Source organism: Schistocerca piceifrons, chromosome 2 (assembly GCF_021461385.2).
Source record: "Schistocerca piceifrons isolate TAMUIC-IGC-003096 chromosome 2, iqSchPice1.1, whole genome shotgun sequence".
Taxonomy (NCBI): Eukaryota; Metazoa; Arthropoda; class Insecta; order Orthoptera; family Acrididae; genus Schistocerca; species Schistocerca piceifrons.
The window spans coordinates 154,487,267-154,505,330 of record NC_060139.1 but is presented as its reverse complement, the minus strand read 5'-3'; the positions used below and the strand labels follow the sequence as shown (position 1 = coordinate 154,505,330).

The 18,064-nt window shown below is 38.2% G+C and overlaps 1 protein-coding gene across 1 annotated transcript in view; it reads left to right on the top strand.

Moving 5' to 3' along the window:
• The window catches only part of LOC124778026 (structural maintenance of chromosomes protein 4-like), a 324,000-nt gene that overhangs the window by 291,732 nt on the left and 14,204 nt on the right, over window positions 1-18,064 (top strand). The window contains exons 17-18 of the mRNA XM_047253608.1: window positions 5,973-6,146; window positions 14,616-14,798. Of these exons, the coding sequence (XP_047109564.1) occupies window positions 5,973-6,146; window positions 14,616-14,798 (357 nt within the window). The remainder of the gene's footprint in view (window positions 1-5,972; window positions 6,147-14,615; window positions 14,799-18,064) is intronic.

The following is an 18,064-nucleotide window of genomic DNA, read 5'->3' as shown; positions in this document are numbered from 1 at the left end:
TGATGTGGGTGTAGCATTGGCCTGCTTTATTGCACTGTATTGCAGGGGCTACATGTACCGATGAGCACTTCTGGGGCAGGTTGATATGGATAGAGGAGCAAATGAGCAGAGAGAGAGGCAGGAGGAAATGTAAAGAGAGAGGAGAGGAGGGGGAGGTGCATAATGATGTGGAGGTGTAGTGGACAGCTGGAAAAAGAAGAGGAGGAGATGAGGATATGGTCAGACAGAGGGGAGAGGGCCAGAAAAGGAGGTGGAGAAAATAGATAGATAGAGAGAGGAGGAGAAGACAAAGAGACAGAGAGAGAGGGGGGGGGGGGGAGAAGGAGATAAACAGAAGCTGCAGGGAAAAGGCTAGTTATTGTTGTTTTCTGTGTTGTTTCTTTTTCCCAGGCAGCGTAACATGGCATCTTTTTTATGTATATTTTACAGTTTTCATTCTTGACTGATATTAGATAATAACTGCAACTTACATATTTACTTAAGACTAGCTGAAATGTATCAATTTCTAGAACATTTGTTAACATTTGAGAATATTCATAAAATCACAAGAACATTGTTCTATAATCTCAATTCTTTCCATTGGAAAATATGTTTCAAAAGATGTGATAGGGACCTCCTTAAACACTCACATCTCCACAGTCACAACAGCTGCCACCATGTAACCAATATAGTGCGCAATGAGGAATGAAGGTTAGCACCAAACATGAAAAGCAGTCATTAGTAATGGGTGGTTTTCAGGGTATTGCTAACTTTACCCATAAACACTTTCATTTATGTGTTAAAGGTATCAATAAAAAACACAACTTTTGAGTGCATAACAACATACAAATCTATTGATAACATAAAGCAAATTACACATTATTGAAGCTTACAGGGCACTTAGCACCAGGGTTATTAGTGCACCACTAATTACTGCAGTGTATGCTACCTGTGATTATGTATGAAATACATTGTAACTCAAGTGCCCTCCTTGGCTCTGCATTCATCTTTTGATGAATTTTTTCCATAACTTATCAACATACTTTACCCTCTAGTTCTGAAATTACATACTGAATTTTGGTCTTGGAAATGATCATGATTTGTTGGTCTACACATGGGATTTGAAATGCCTTCTCAGAAAGAAATCATATGGTGTCAAATAAAAAGATTTGGTTGGTCCATTCACATCAGCATTGCAAGAAATCACCCAATGAGGTATCTGCCCTGTAGCAGTTGGGGGGGGGGGGAGGGGGGGGGGGGGAAATAGTCCCATATTTTTGAGCAATGTTAGGAGGAAACATCCTGAACAATTTAGTAAAAATCCTGACCAGTTGAATGTGAACTTTGGGATAGGAGGGGCATTGAAGGGTCACTCTTTCATATTTTTCTCATATAATTCAAAAACTGCAGCTTCTAGCGAAAATGCTTCCCAGTACAAAATTAAACTACGTTAGATATCCTACAAAAAAGGTCCTATTCATTTTTTCTCTAGGACTAATAGTTTCCACGTTGCAGGGGAATGGAGAAATCACAGATTATTAAAAATATTATTTTAATGGTATGAAATCAATGTTTATCTTTAAATTAAGTGGATTAAAAACAAATATTATATATGTCTACTGAACCGAAGTGCCAAGAGCTGTATTGAGGAATCAGTTGAGGGGTGTGGCAGGCTGAAGGGGAATATATGTGGGGTAGAAGCTCAAGGGAAGGTAAGTCACTAGATTGTGGTCATGTACTGCCTTTCTTCATAGGTCTGCAAACTGAAGATCGAGCACGTGATTCCACATACTCTCTACACCACTATGCCACAAAAGGCAACTAGAGGGTGTCCCACAAAGCTATGCCGGGTGGCTATTTCTTTTCCCCACAAAATGCATTAACACTAACACAAGAAACGCATATGGACAGAATCTATATACATTTCTGTACACCCCTCTACACTGCTAAAGGGGAAACTGTTTTGTAGTTGTCCTGTATAGCAGCTATAGTGTTCTTCCAGATAGTGCAAATACCAACGCTATGAGCACTGCCCAGTTTGCAGTTTACATGCAAACTGTGCCTCTCCAGCATTTCCTGTCCAGTTCTCCAAAGAGAGTAGACATGGCTTCATTGAGCTCGTGTTTGTATAGTGGAGTTATTTTCGGTTTATTAAGTGAGTACTTATTTGCAGTTGCTAATTGCGCTATTATGTAAAAAACCTCAACTGGAGCTGTCAACTGTCTAGCACACTGAAGAGTCTGCCCCAGGTGTAACATGCTGTCAGTATTTATTTGACAATGTAGGTCTATTGGTTATGTATTTGACAATGTAGATTTCTCTAACTCCACTATCACTGTCTGAAATACCTGCAAAGCGTGAGGAGTATGAAATTCATGTTCCCAGCCTCAGCTCTCCCAACATCTGAAGAGACCAGAGGTTTAAATTGCGTACCTCTATAACAGAAGGAGGTCACCTACCTGTTACAGAACTTCAGAGAGTACAATGTAAGGCAAGCAATCCATTGCAGTAGATTACTTTTCCAGACTTGTGTATGATCAGTCCAATTCCATCAGACATATTCACATTCATCTTGAAAGATGTACTGTGAATGTGTGGTAAGTGACTCCACTTAGAGTAACCCCTCTGCATGTGCCACCAATTCCTGAATGGAAGAGATTTATTCAGTCTACCACTAACTGAATTAATGGTGAGAGATGTGCAGTAACTTTCTGGTCTGTTATTAATTCACTACCAAGAGACTACAGCAAAATGGCATGTCATTACAATATGCTTATGACTGCAATCCCTCACATTTACAAAATAAACACTTCCTAGCCATTATTTACAGAAACATATTTTACATAAAATCTCACTGAATGTATGCAAAAAAAGTATTCATTTAATGAACTGAAAGTAACACCATTATATAAACATGAGCTGAGTGAATTTATTTTTTGTGCTCACATAAGGGCACTGGACAGGCAATGCTTGAGAGGTATACTCTCTGTGTAAACTGAAAATCGAACGGCTCTCGTAATGGTGGAAGCTGCCTCTCCCGGCAGAACACTACAGTTGCCATACTCCCCTCTAGCAGTGTAGATGACTGTGGGGAGATTTCAATATGTGTTTCTTGCGTTTGTGTTATTAGTAACTCATATCTACTGTCCATGCAGTGATAATGCATTCTGTGGAAAATCAACATCCTCTGGGCATGTCTGCACACTGTGTAGTCAGTGGTTCATAAGGTGTGTGGTGAAGGGTCAGCTTAACTTTGTAAGAAACCTTGTAGTTGCTTCTTGTGACTTAGTGGGGTAGACAGAGTGGGGAATCATCTGCTTGATCTTCATTTTGCCGACCTAGCAATAAGCGAAGCACTTGAACATTGCTTCTATTCTTTGTCGGAATTTATGGAACACTATATTAAGTTAACCTCATTTACCAAATTTTACTAATTGTCAATTCATAATATAGTTTATGTTGTGCTTATCATGTCATCTCAGTTAATAAGTGCTATTATCACATGTAGAAGCAATGTGGTACACCAACCTACATTATTATGATTTTGATTATGTCAACAATGCAGTCAAAATGACTACTGTATCATAAATTAACTAGGTTTGCCACTGTCCTATATCACATGTATAAACAATGTACTAAAAATGATTCTTGGACAAGTAAGCAATCTTTTAATAAAGGAACACAATCCAGTGATCTGTCATCCCTTGCACATCTGTCTCACATCCCCGCGAACACAATTTTTCCCGTAATACAGCTCTCAGCACTTAGGCATAGTACGTACCTTAAATAGTTGTGTGTAACCCACTTCATTTAACAATAAACATTAATTTTATAGTGGTAAAACAATATTTTTAATAATCTGTGATTTTTCCATCCCCTCCAATGCAAAAACTATTAGTCCTTGAGAAAAAATGGATAGGACCTTTTCTTGTAGGAAATGTAAAGTAGGTTAATTTTGTACTGGGAACCGTTTTTGATGGAAGCAGTGGTTTTGGAGACATTTGAGAAAAACATTTTAAAAAGCAATCTTAAAATGCACACCCACCCGAACGCTAACACCCCACTGTTCAGGACTTTTAGTTTATTGTTCAGGATACTTCCTCCTAGCACTGTGCAAAAATTGGGGATTACATGATTTTTCCCTCTAATTTTCCTTTGTTGACTGGACTAATTGTTGTGTTGATTGAGTGTTCCATTGGTTCTTGATAGAATATTTTATACCATATGAATGAAACACACACAACACTGGTGTAATATTCCTCAGTATTTATTATTTGTTACACGAACAGTGAGAAAGATAAGTATGTCATTCATAGATATTTTGTTGTGTCAAAGATTTTAAACTAGTGCATCTACAGAGTATCTCCATTTGCAGAGATGAAAAATGTTAATGTTAGAATCAGGAATAAAACAAAGCAATTATTTCAGTGTAAATGCAATGTAAAATTATTTAACTAAGATAAAGTAAGTGACCCTTTAACTAATGAATCATAGACAAATTACAGCAGTTATACATGGAAGTAAATAATTGAACAATAAACTTAGGTGATGTATTCCAAAGGTGTGGCTGAACAAAATAATCTTATCTTTAATAGGTCCTAAATTACAAACATATAAGATATAATAGTGATACTAATCAGGTGAGTGATGCAGCTGTGATTACATGAAGTAAAATTTTTAACTTGAGAGAAATTATAGTAAATGAAATAAAGGAAAATGTGGCATAAGTGAGCAGGGTAATTTACAACATGGCCTGAATAGGATTATGAGTAGTATCTACAGTTAGAAGTTGTGAGTTAGGTAACTGTGTCTGATCATTCAGCACTGAGCTTGATTGTTGCAATCAGTGTGTGACAGGTTACAACATATTGTTGAGCCCAAACCTCTTCAGCATTCACGCGATCCAATTTAGACAAAACTCTCTTAACATAGTGCAGCAGTTGTTATCTACTGTTATTGCATTTCCGGCTCTATTTCAACAAAGTGGAGTCCAGTTATGTCTTGAGCCCAAATGCCACACTAAACAGCCATTGTGGATATAATGGCTTATCCGTAGCTACCTGAGGGTTCTCTGCGCCAAAAATCCTGTGATTCTGCTTTTTCATTAAGCCATTCAATGGAAAGTGTGCCTAATTAGAGAATATTATTTTCTTGGTGAAATTGTTGTCCACACTTTGTTTTGCAAGCGCCAAAGGATAAATGCTCAGCACATTTAGTGATCATTTGGCTGCAGTTCTTATGTGCCAGGTGGATTTTATAGGTCCAAGGGTGCAGATCTTCATTCAGAATTCATTTCATACTGCTTCTGAATGTCAGTGAATAGATTTTATCAGACTTCCTGCAAAATTGTCACTCATGGTGGCAATGTTATCCCATCCCCGGAACAACTTACACGAGGATGGCCTGTGGGTTTAATGTCCTCAAATAAATCATTTTCTCAACTTTTGCAATCAGTCTCATCACAATTCACTTATTGGTACATTATGTTGCACTGAGCTTTCTAACAATCTCTGCAAAATGTTCGCCACATTTGTAATACGTATTCACTGTGACAATACTGGGTTCTATTGTGAATTGTTCCGTTACTAATCACAGAAAAAACAGATGAAAATTGTGTAGTGTTCAGTGCTGTGAACTAAATAGAAGAGAAGTGGCGTGCATTTCAAAAGCTGCGTTCCTTATGGGACACCCTTTGTGTATGAAAGTTTTTAGTTAAATATGTGTATATTTTGAATACTTCATTTATGATGTATTATAATATTTATTACATGTTTGGTGTGTTTTTTTTTTTTACTGGTAGGTGATTCACGTACGTAATATTCAGTTAATATCTAGAGCTTTGAATTTCTGAAGCACTAACAACTCTTCATTCCAGATTACAGAGTTCATTTGTATTTTTTTATTTTTGTTTGTTTTATTATACAGTTTTCAGTTGAAGGTACTCTGTCTTTTTGATCAATTGAAAAACTATATAAATATTTTTTTTTTTTTAGTTAGCACTACAGAACATTGAAAAGGAAGATTCTGTACATAGCCATAACCTAAAACTCCTCACTGATGAAGAGGGAGATCTGAATTTTAAGATTTTAGACATAACCAGTAAGCTTAATGAGAAGAAGACAACCTCAGAGATGCACAAAAATACAATAAATTTTTTGAGTAAAAAGGTACGTCAATTCATTGTACTACACTGTAATTGCTGCAGGTGAAAACTGAAGAGCCTAGTTCTCTGTATGGTAGAACGTACTGTAATGTGAATTTGCATAGAGAAACAATTTTACAAACTGGAAGTGGATCATCAGTAAATATTTTACTTATTTTTAAAAATGATTGATTAAGTCTCCCTCCATTTCCAGATGTGACATATTTCTGCTGATGCTGATTTCAACAAAAATATTTCTGTGAAAGCTGTCTCTATCAGAAATAAGTTGGTTGTCTTACTGTTTTTGTTAACCAAATCTTGCAAAAAAGTAGTGATTTGTAATGACAATGACAATAATAATAATAATAAAAATCTTATTTTCTTTTAAAAACAGCCTTATTGTATCTTTTAACTGGAAATATTTTTACATTTTCATCACAGAACGTACAATCTTCTTTTGTCAACCCTTCCTCTCTCCCGCTACCCTCTACCACATTTCTCCACCATTCTGGTGTAGAGTGACATCTCTTTTTTAACCAGTTTTGTTTTGTGGAAAATATAATATGTAGACCCATTCTTTGTTTATTGTATACTAACACTGTCACTTCACACCTTTCCAAAAAGATAAAAAATGTTAAAAATGCAATTGGCCAGGGTGCACCTATTTCAGGGCCTCACAAAATGTTTAGAAATGCATAATCCACAAAGGTCAACAGACATCACTGTCAGCATGAAGTTAGGTTTTTTTAAAGGCATGTTTGTGCTTTTTCTACAAAAATGAGAACTAGAGATACAGTTAGTGATGGCAGACTTGGTTTCACTGGTCTAGAGAATTATGTACCTAATAAGTGGATTAAGGACAGAAAAGGCCTGCCATGCTTTCATAATGAGATTCAGAAACTGTTGAGGAAGCAGAGGCTGTTGCACTCTTGGTTCATAAGAGTATGCGCAAATGACAACAAACAAAGGTTATTAGAGATTTGTGCCCCTGTGAAAAGATCTACGCATGAAGCACACAACTACTACCACAATCATACCCTAGTAAAAGATCTGGCAGAGAGCCCAAGATAATTCTTGTCCTATGTAAAATTGCTAAGTGGGACTAAGGCTTCCATCCATCACTTATTGACCTGTCTCGAGTGACAGTTGAAGATAGCAAAATAAAAGTTGCTGTTTTAAATTTCACATTCAAGAAATTGTTCATGCAGATGAACCATACCAACATAACATCATTTGACCTTTGAACAGATTACTATATGGACAACATGGTAATAAGCATCCCTGGCATAGGGAAACAACAGGAGTTGAAAACAAATTAGTCACCAGGTTTGGTGGAATCCCAATTCAGTTTTTCAAAGAGTACTCTACGGCATTGGCCCCGTATGTAGCTTGCATTTATCGTGAATCTCTCACCCAGCATGACTGCAAAAAAGTGCAGGTGACTTCTGTGTATGAGAAGGGCAAAAGAATGGATCCACAAAATTACAGACCAATATCCCTAACATTGGTTTGCTGCAGAATCCTTGAACATATTCTCATTTCAAATATAATAAACTTTCATGAGAGGAGAAGCTTATATCCATGAATCAGCATGATTTGAGAAAACACTGCTTGTGCGAAAGTCAGCTTGCCCTTTCCTCACAAGATATACTGTGAACTATGAATGAAGGGCAATATGCAGATTTCATATTTATAGATTTCCAGAAAGTATCTGACATGGTGCCCCAAGACAGTACAAGCATATGGAATAGGCCCACAGATATGTGAGTGGCTCAAAGACTTCTTAAGTAATAGAACCCAGTATGTTGTTGTCAATGGCGAAAGTTCATCAGAGGCAAGGGTATCATCAGGAGAGCCTCAGGGAAGTGTAATAGCACCGCTGTTGTTCTCTATATAAATAAATGATTTGGCAGAGTGTTGGACAGCAAACTATGGTTGTTTGCTGATGACACTATGATGTACAGCAAAATATCAAAGTTGAGTGACTGTTGGAAGGTGCAAGATGATTTAGACAAAATTTGTAGTTGGTGTGATGAATGGCAGAAAAATGTAAGTTAATGCAGATGACTAGGAAAAACAAACCGGTGATGTTCAGATACAGCATTAGTAGTGTCCTACTTGACACACTCACGTCATTTAAGTATCAGGGTGTAATGTTGCAAAGCTTTATGAAATGGAAGGACCATGAGAGGATTGTAGTAGGAATGGTGAATGGCTGACTTTAGTTAACTGGGAGAAGTCTAGGAAAGTGTGGTTCATCTGTAAAGGAGGCAACATATAATATGCTAATATGACCTATTCTTGAATACTGCTTGAGTGTTTGGGATCCATACTGGGCCAGATTAAAGGAAGACATTGAAGCAATTCAGAGGCAAACTGCTAAGGTTTGTTACTGGTAGGTTTGAACAACATGCAAGTGTTATAGAGATACTTCGGGAACTCAATTGGGAATCTCTGGAGGGAAGGTGACATTCTTTTTGAGGAACACTATTGAGAAAATTTAGAGAACCGACATTTGAAGCTGACTGCAGAATGATTCTGTTGCCTCCAATATGCACTGTATGTAGGGATCACAAAGATAAGAGATGAGAAATTGGGGCTCATATGGAGGCATATAGATAGTCGCTTTTCCTTCGTTCTATTTCTGAGTGGTACAGGAGAGGAAATGGTTAGTTGTGGCATGGGATACCCTCTGCCACATGTCGTAAGGAGGATTACAGAGTATTGATGTAGACTGTTTTAACCTCATACATTTTGAAGTATTAGACTTTAAAGGATGCCTACAGGGCTATGTCACAGAAATGCAACTGCAGCTGTAACCGTGTATACTGAACGCTACCCAGGCTGATCATACCATTTCCAACATCTGCACAAGTCTCATGGAAACAATCAGCTGGGCACCCAGAAAGTGTCAGCGTGCAAATACATCAATTAACAAATTGCTGTTCTGGTGCCGAGGTGAGAGTATGACAGGTTGCACGCAGTTCTACAGTAAGCTGTAGTAGTGTGTGGAGAACTGCATAGTCATATGTTTCATCTGTGTCATATCTCGCTCCAGTAATAACTGTACAGGAATGACTCTGAACTCCACACTGAATTGTGTCATTTTGCACTTCACTAGTTGCAAGGTGGTCCTGACTTCCTATGTGAAATGTTGTTTATGGATGAAGCTTCGTTCACAAATCATTCTCATGTAAATCTGCAGAATATGCATTACTGGTCTGTACAAAATCCCTTCTAGCTTCCTCCAATTGCTCATCAATAACAGTGCGATGTCAGTTTTTGGTGTGGCATCATTGGTACCCATATTGTAGGTGCCTATTTTTATCCGGGAATAATAACCAGATGGCAGTATGCATCATTTCTGCAAGACCCACAGCCCCTTCTCATGGGGTATGTGGGATTGGGAACACATCTATCAAAATGGTTCCAGCATGATGGATGCCCCACACACTAAGCATATGTTTCCAAGGAAGTTGTGAATGCAATGTTTCCAAATAGATGTATAGGATGAGAAAGTCCTGTGAGCGGGCCACTCCAGTCTCCTGTTGTGACATTATAAGACTTCTTTCTCTGGCGTGCAGGACCCCCAATGCCACCAAAGCATACGCAACAATGTATTACTGCTGCGTGTGTGTGTGCAGCAATATCAGTGCAATCACTACAAAATGTACACTACTTACTTGTTAATCATCTCCACAAGTGTATTGATGCAAATAGTGAGCACTTTGAACATCTGTTGAGGCGCTGCAGTTTCATTGGACATGACTTTACTGGTTATCTGTGAGTTGTTTTAAGTGCTCAATGTCAGGCACAAAGTTGAAATTTCTGTGGGTTATATGCCGCTAATAATTGTGTTTGGAACACTAGAACCACATCTTATCACTAAATTGTACCTCTAATTTTCATTTCCGTAGAAAAAACATACATGTGCAATTTATCTGAATGTAACTTTGTGTTGAAAGTGATGTTTGTTTACTTTTATGGACTGTACATTCATGCCCGTTGTTTGAACCCTTGATAACAGGCTGCAGGACAGTGCAGGAAACCTTTGCCCTCTAAAGTTTAATGTTTCATACTGTGTGAGTTTTACAACATTGAAACCAAGTCTGCCTACTGTAACTGTACTTCTAGTTTCATTTCAGTAGAAAAATGTACATGTGCCATTTTAAAAATATAACTTTGTGCTGAAAGCGGTGTTTGTTGGCCTGTATGAGTTACGCATTCCTGCCCATTATGTGAGCCCCTGACATATGTGCTTCCCCAGCCAAGTGCATTTTTCACATGTTGTTTCTTTTCAGAACTATATAAGTTGGCCTGGACTAATTTTGTGAAACTAAATATAGTTTTCAAAACAAAGTTTTCCAGTGAGCATGAAATCTCAATTTCACAATCATTGTGTATCACCAGTTTTGATTTATGGTAGTGAAGCCTGGACGTTTACTGCAGAAACCATTCAAAAACAGAGGGCTGTCCAGTGACTAATGGAGATATGCACATAGGGAATTACGAGAGATAAGAAAATAAACAAATGGATCAGAGAATAGATTGAAATGGAAGATGTAATTATGACTGATGCAAATTAAATGGAAATGAATGGGTCATGTAGCCAGGCACATGGTTGTTAGATGGACAAAGGAATTTCGAAGACTAAAGTGAAGGCTGAGATGACAGCCTGATGGAAGATGGATAGATGACGTTAGAAAAAGTGCAAGAGCCACAGGGATGTGCATAGCTGAAGACTGCGATGCATGGGAAATTATAGATGTGGCCATTATCCAGAGTTTGATGTCAAATGGCTAATAATGATGTAAGAACTCCGGTGACACAAGATAAGTTTCGCAGTTTGGCAGTCTTGGTTGTTCAGAGAGAAATGTACAAGAGCTTGGAATTATTATGTGTCATTGATTCATTGGCAGATAAGAAAGCGGCCAGTTACATATGTCTTACACATCCACTGTCAGTTATGTATCTCAGCCCCTGTGCTGACAAAAACTTTTGTAAGCAAACCCACATGTGGACTACAGGAATGGACAACTATGAAAGGTCATGACTGGAGGTCTGCAGGTTGGGGATTTTGCTTGCTCATACTGACTCGAACGTGCGCCACTCAAGCACGACTTTTTCAAGTATGAATGTTTGGTGTAGGCAGGCTGAGGTCGAACAAGTTGCTCTGGGGCGGGGAGGGAGAGGCCACCCAGCATGGTGCGCTCGTTGCTCTGATTTGTCTGCTGGTTCTGTGTGACTGCAGACTGGTGTTTCTTTTGATATACTTCCTCCAACTGATGGAACTATACTGACAGTTTAGTTATGCTGTACATATATATTCCTGCATGTTAGTGTCTACTGCTGTGGAAACAGTTAAAAGCCTCACGGACCTCATCACTTGTTCTGTAAAATCACCATATCAGTTCACTGTCGCATGTGGTTGTGAACAAACATAAACTCCATCTCAACCATCTGAAAACTTTTGCATGTACACATTCATTATCTTTCCATACAGTTTCTGTGTTTATGAATATTCTTCTCTCTATAGTCCAATTAAAGTTACTTGGTAGTTGATACTTCATGCACTGGAACTGGATTCCTCCAATCAGACCACTCAGCATCATGCCTGAACCGTTCACCGTTGCCAAACTGCCACAACAGTTGGTCATTTCACTTCCAGTTCCATGTCCATCATTCTTTCTTAATGTGTTTGGATTCTAATTCATTGGTCAGACACTTTTACTTTATATTTCATCACACATGATACCCACACCAAAATGACACACACACACACACACACACACACACACACACACACACACACACACTTGCATGCAAGACATGATTCAGTATCACATATACAATTATCATTACATTAGATAATCTTTGCATGACATTGTATGAAGCCGAATTTTTGAAGGCTGCAATTTCAACATTGTGATTGGAGCACCACAATCATAAACGTAATTGTTTCTCCTGACATTGTGGTATAGTGTAAAGGTTAGTGTATCAGCCTCACATGTAGAAGTTCATCGGTTCAAATCTTGCCAAAGATAGTGAATTAAAATTTGTAAATCTAATCAAAAGACTTTTATTTTTATTTACTTAATTAGTTTAAATGTAATGTTTTTCTTTCTAATTGTCTGCTGCTTCATTTTCATTGTTGTATTTGTATTATTTTTCTTTCTATCATTCTTTTGTCATTTGGAATCTGCATGTCACCTATATTCTGCAACCAAGAGCCAACAAGGCCTACTCATCTGTTGGTAATGCAGCAGCTCGTCTAGCTAAGCTAAGGGCAGTTTCAGGGAACCAATGATAGAAAGAAATTACAGTTTGCTTTTAGTGTTGAAACTGATTTTTTTCTGTTTTGAGTTTGTTCATAAGGTTAGCATTAATCACTGTGAACAAAGCGATCGTGATTTTAGTTCTGCTGCAGACTGTTGATCGCCATTTTCTCAGATAAAAATTACACATCATGAGGTTGTGGTTTGCTTAGGCCATGAGTTTTAAATTTGGGCACTTACATATAGTCTAAATTTGGGCTATAGGCAGATCTTGGGCTACTTTGTCAACATTATAACCTGTGCTGTTTCCGTTTTAGACTGCCAAGAACAGTCACAAAACATCCCATAGGTAAAAAGAAGGAAATGGGATGAAAATGAATATGACCAGAAAACTTGTGCAATCAGAAATAAAACTATATAGACATGTGTGCTAAAATATTTAACGTGCCATGAGCAACATTACTCCTTTAAAAAAAAATCACGGAAAATTGAAAGAAAACTTGTATTATGTGCAGAGTTGGAAAAAGAACTAGTGTCTTATCTACTTCACATAGAAGAGAAATTTTTGACTTCATGAGTGGTATGTTGAACGGCTTACTAGTCAGCGACAAGGATTGGTCTAAAACATCCACTTGAAAAGGGAGATGCAGGAAGAGCTTGGTGAATATTTTTCCTGCGTTGTAAGAAACGGACAAGAATTAATTGCTTTAATAATATAATGTGTGGGCTTCTGTAAGGCCATAGCAGATGATTCTCCAGTGTAATCTTTCACCACTGAGGGGAAAATTGGTTATATTTGGAGATTTCTGAACATGTGGGATTAAAATCACAGCAGTCTGATAATAGACCCGCACTGCTCATTAGCTATTTGTTTTTCTCTCCTGCACTACACTAAACCTGCGTGAACTCCGTCACCTTGCGCTCACTGCATTGATGCCATTTAATAACTCACATTAACTTGGGAAACATGACGGATGTCAGTGTCACTACCATTTCAAAAACTTTTGTAGCTTTATTTCTCTCCCAGTGGTGTAGGGTCAATGTCATAGGGATCAATAAATTGCACGCTATCACTCTTTTTCAACATGAGACTTGTAAATCTGGTTCATGTGCTAAACAAATAGCACCACTTCACAATGACTGTTAGGACTTTGGGAAAGGTAAATGGTTTATTAAGAAGCTAAGATTTCACACTATCAGGTGTGAAAAAATCATATTTATAACTGCTTATTTTCTTCAAAATCACTTGAGAAGAGTTATGGAACTAAGAAATCATGTAAAATGAAAATTAGCAGTTTTCTTTTCCCACAAGGAAAGTAAGGCTTTTGATGAAAAAATAAGTTCATAATACAGTGTGGTGTAGTCTTACATACCTTCAAGTGTTTTTAAAGCATTAAAATCAAAGAAATGGTTTTCCCCCCTTTCACCTAGATGGTCGGGCCATTCGAGCAAGTGATCTGGCCATTTGAGCAAGAGACGCTCAAATTAGCATGAGGGAAGTCAAATACAGTTGCTCCAAATGAACAAAATAACTAAATTGGCGTATATTGGACATAAATGGAACTACATGCACTGAACAATTTTGAGCGCGCATAAATGTCAGAAACAGAACTCTAGTCTGGACACATATATCTTACTCCATATACACAGTTAAGCATTGTACTTATTGGGCCATAAAGCCACCCATTTAATCCAACCTAATATCAGTTTCCCTGGATTTCAGAGATCAAGAATAGGTCTTCATCACATCCCATGCCTCCCCTTTTCCAGATTAAATCTGTGTTAATCATCCACCTTTCCATTTCGTGCTCATTCCTTGTACTGTATGTATACCTATCTTTTGATCCCTTTCCCCACCCTCTCCTAGTCCCTTGATTTCTGACACCATTTCTCCAAGCACATTTTGTGTTCATTTTAATTCTGCATTCTGAGTGATCTGACCTTCTCACCTCTGGCCGCCCTCATGCCCTCAGCTTCTTCCTCTGCTATTGTGGTTTCAAAAGCTAGGCTTCCTATAATTCTTTTTCATGTGTGTTTTATTTTGGCTGAATTGATGTAGATATCTTTTGAATATAAATTTTGGCCAATCTATCTTCCTTTGTTTGAACATAATGCTTCTCTATTTGATTGATCTTGCTTTATAAAATTATGTCCTTTTGTTTATATGAGATGCCACTTCGATTGAAATAAAGTAATGCAATCATTTGCTCTCCATTTAGCTAAAGTCATTAAAGCCACAAGTTATCCCTGGTATAGAGGTCAAAGAGGAATTTAGCCTTCTTATGTCAGATGAATTACAGTACATAAACCAGGCAAAACTGGAAAACGACATTGCAGTGTTAAAAAGCAGAATTGGTTCTGAACTTGTAAATGTAGCAGTGATTGAAGAGTTCATCCAGAAGGTAAGATAATGACTAATATTAGCTAGTCTTTTCACCATGCATGTGCATAATGACAGTCACACATTATGTGATTTTGTGTTTGTAACTCTCTATAAAAAATATCTGACAAAGAATATATATATCTAAGAGGAACCGGCTGCCAACATTTCTGATTCCCTGTTTTCACACTGGCAAATACAGTGATGATTGCTGCAATGAGCCAGTGACCCATTCCTTCCTTATCCTTATTATCACGAAGCTATTGCCCTAACATTTTATGACGTTACTCTTAGCAGGTACACTACATTGCTGCATGTTACCAAATAAAACCGCAGTTGAGTATTTTTACTTATTTGTTTGTTTGTAGATTTTCCAGCACAAAGTGCTTTCTTTTCTTGATGGGTTATTACTGTCAGGTACGGAAATAACCTTGAGCATTCACAAGTACTAAGGCGTGGCTGTTATGTTTGAATTTTTCATTGTTGCCATTTTTGCCTGATGAAGGAACTATCATATGAGAAAGTTTGAGATTTAGTATCTGAATCTGTGGCATATGTTGGTATTGTCATTGTCTTTCCCTTCTTGTATCAGTGGTGAATGGTGGGCAGAAGAAGTTCATTGCAGAGTGGGGGAGTGATACGTAAAAACAGTATTGAGTCCATAGCTGTATCACAGCACTGCACTGAACAGGTATTTGAATGTTGTGCAGGGGCAGTTGAATTTAATGAAACTAAACTTCTAATTGTTATTATTATAGGTCCATGAACTCTGACTTCAGAGCATTTCTGCTCCAGCTAGAAAGTGTTCTTGGTTCACTTTATAGGAAGTACTAGAAATTAGTTATATGTGGTGTGCAAGATCTCCTAAATCCATATGATCTGATGCAGATTGTGTTTTTGCCAACCAGGGTGCAGGGGAACAGTGGCATCGCCATAGACAGTATTTTTATTCATTCTTCATTACTAGATGGGCATTCTGTTAGTAAAAGAGTGAATGGCCTTTCAGAGTATGATGCACAAATTTTAACTCTAAAACGTTTTTGTACTCAAACAAATGTTTAATATAATTACAAACTGTGTAGAAAAGCTAATCTAACAGCAATGCAGAGTTTTTTAAACCTCGTTAAGGAACAAGAATGGCAGGATGTTCAGAGTACTGGTAACATAGATGACAAGTACAATGCTTTCCTTAACACATTTCTCATACTCTTGGAAAGTTGCATTTCATTAGAACATTCTAAGCAGGGTACTAGCATTAAAAGGCAGCCTGGGTGGCTGACTAGTGGGATAAGGATATCATGTAGAACAAAGCGGGAAGTAGTCACAGTCAAGCTACAGTAGCCCATTGCAAACAATACTGCAAGGTGCTTACAAATATTATTAGGAAGGCAAAGAGTACATGTTATGCAAATAGAATAGCTAATTCACAGGATAAAATTAAAACCATATGGTCAGTCATGAAGGAAGTGTCTCATCAGTAGCACAAGGTTGATGATATAAAGTCAGTTTGTAGTAAAAATATTTCTGTTACTGATAAGTCAGATATATGTACAGTATTTAACAGTCACTTTCTGGGCATTACTGGTGAATTAAATAAAAACAGGGGATCATATAACTCTCTAGGAAAATGCCTTTTCAAGATTGATGTCTAAATACTCCTCTGTGATACTGACAAGGAGAAGATTGAGTCAGTAATTAAATCACTGAAGGCAAAGGACTCTCATGGATATGATGGAGCGCCTAGCAGAATATTAAAGTAATGTGCTGCACATTTTAGCCATTTATGTAGCCACGTTTGTAATTTTTTCTTGAAGAATGGTCAGTTTCCTGAACGGTTAAAGTACTCAGTAGTAAAACTGCTTTATAAAAAGGGAGAAAGGGATAATGTAGACAATTTTAGGCATATTTCTATGCCATGAATGTTTGCTAAAGTTATTGAAGAGGCTGTGTATGTAAGGATAATTGATAAATTTATTGCACATGGTTTGCTATCAAATGTACAGTTAGGTTTCAGAAGTTGTTTAACAACTGAAAATGCTGTGTTCTCTTTTCTCTGTGAGGTACTGGATGGATTAAATCAAAATATTTTGAATGTTAGGTATCTTTTTTTGATTTAACTAAGGTGTTTGATTATGTTGATCACAAAATATTGCTCCAGAAGTTGGACCATTTAGATGTATAATCCATTTAGCATGGTAAGTGAATTGAGTAAAAAATATGCCTTTATACTTTTCAGAGCATTTTATTGCTCAAAGTGACACAGGTTGTCCATCACAAACATCTGGAAGAGGCCTTCCTAGCCTTCCAAAACACCAAACCCCTAGCCTGGTTGAGGTTCATTGATGATATCCTCATGATGTGGTCTCAGGACCAAGGCACCACATCTTTATTCCTTCACAATCTCAACACCTTCTCTCCCTTCCACTTCACGTGGTCCCCCTCAACCCAGCATCCCACCTTCCTAGATGTTGACCTCCTCCTCTCTGATGGCTTCATGCACACCTCTGTCCATATTAAACCCACCAACCACACCTGCATTTTGACAGCTGGTGTGGTTGGTGGGTTTAATATGGACAGAGGTGTGCATGAAGCCATCAGAGAGGAGGAGGTCAACATCTAGGAAGGTGGGATGCTGGGTTGAGGAGGTGTGCTTTCACACCATAAAGTCACTCCCACATAACCTGGCCACCGAGGGACAGTGTACCTGCAGTGACAAAAACTCCCTTGCTCAGTGTTCTGAGTGTCTCATGAAGGCATTATCCCCCAGACCTAGTCCGCAAACAGATCTCCCATGCCATTTCCCCTTAAACCCCCAATTATCCCACCACCCCCAAGAACCAGATACAAAGGAATGTCCCCTTCATCACCCAGTGCCACCCCAGACAGGAACAACTGAACCACATCCTTTGCCAGGGCTTTGATTACCTATCATCGCACCCTGAAAAGAGAGACATTCTACCGAAGATACTTCCCACCCCACCTAATATGGTGTTGAATTGCCCACCCAACCTCCACAACATTCTAGTCCATCCCTAAGCCACAAGGATTATATCATTGTGGGAGACACAGTTGCAAAAGCTGTACCATCCACCCACCCAGCACTTCCTATTCCAGTCCTGTCACAGGACCCCATCAAGGGCCAGACCCCCTGTGAAAGCAGCCGTGTCATTTACCAGCTCTGCTGCAATCATTGCACAGCTTTTTATACTGGTATGACTACCAACCAGCTGTCCACCAGGATGAAAGCCCACTATCAGACTGTGGCCAAGAGCAAAGTAGACCACCTTG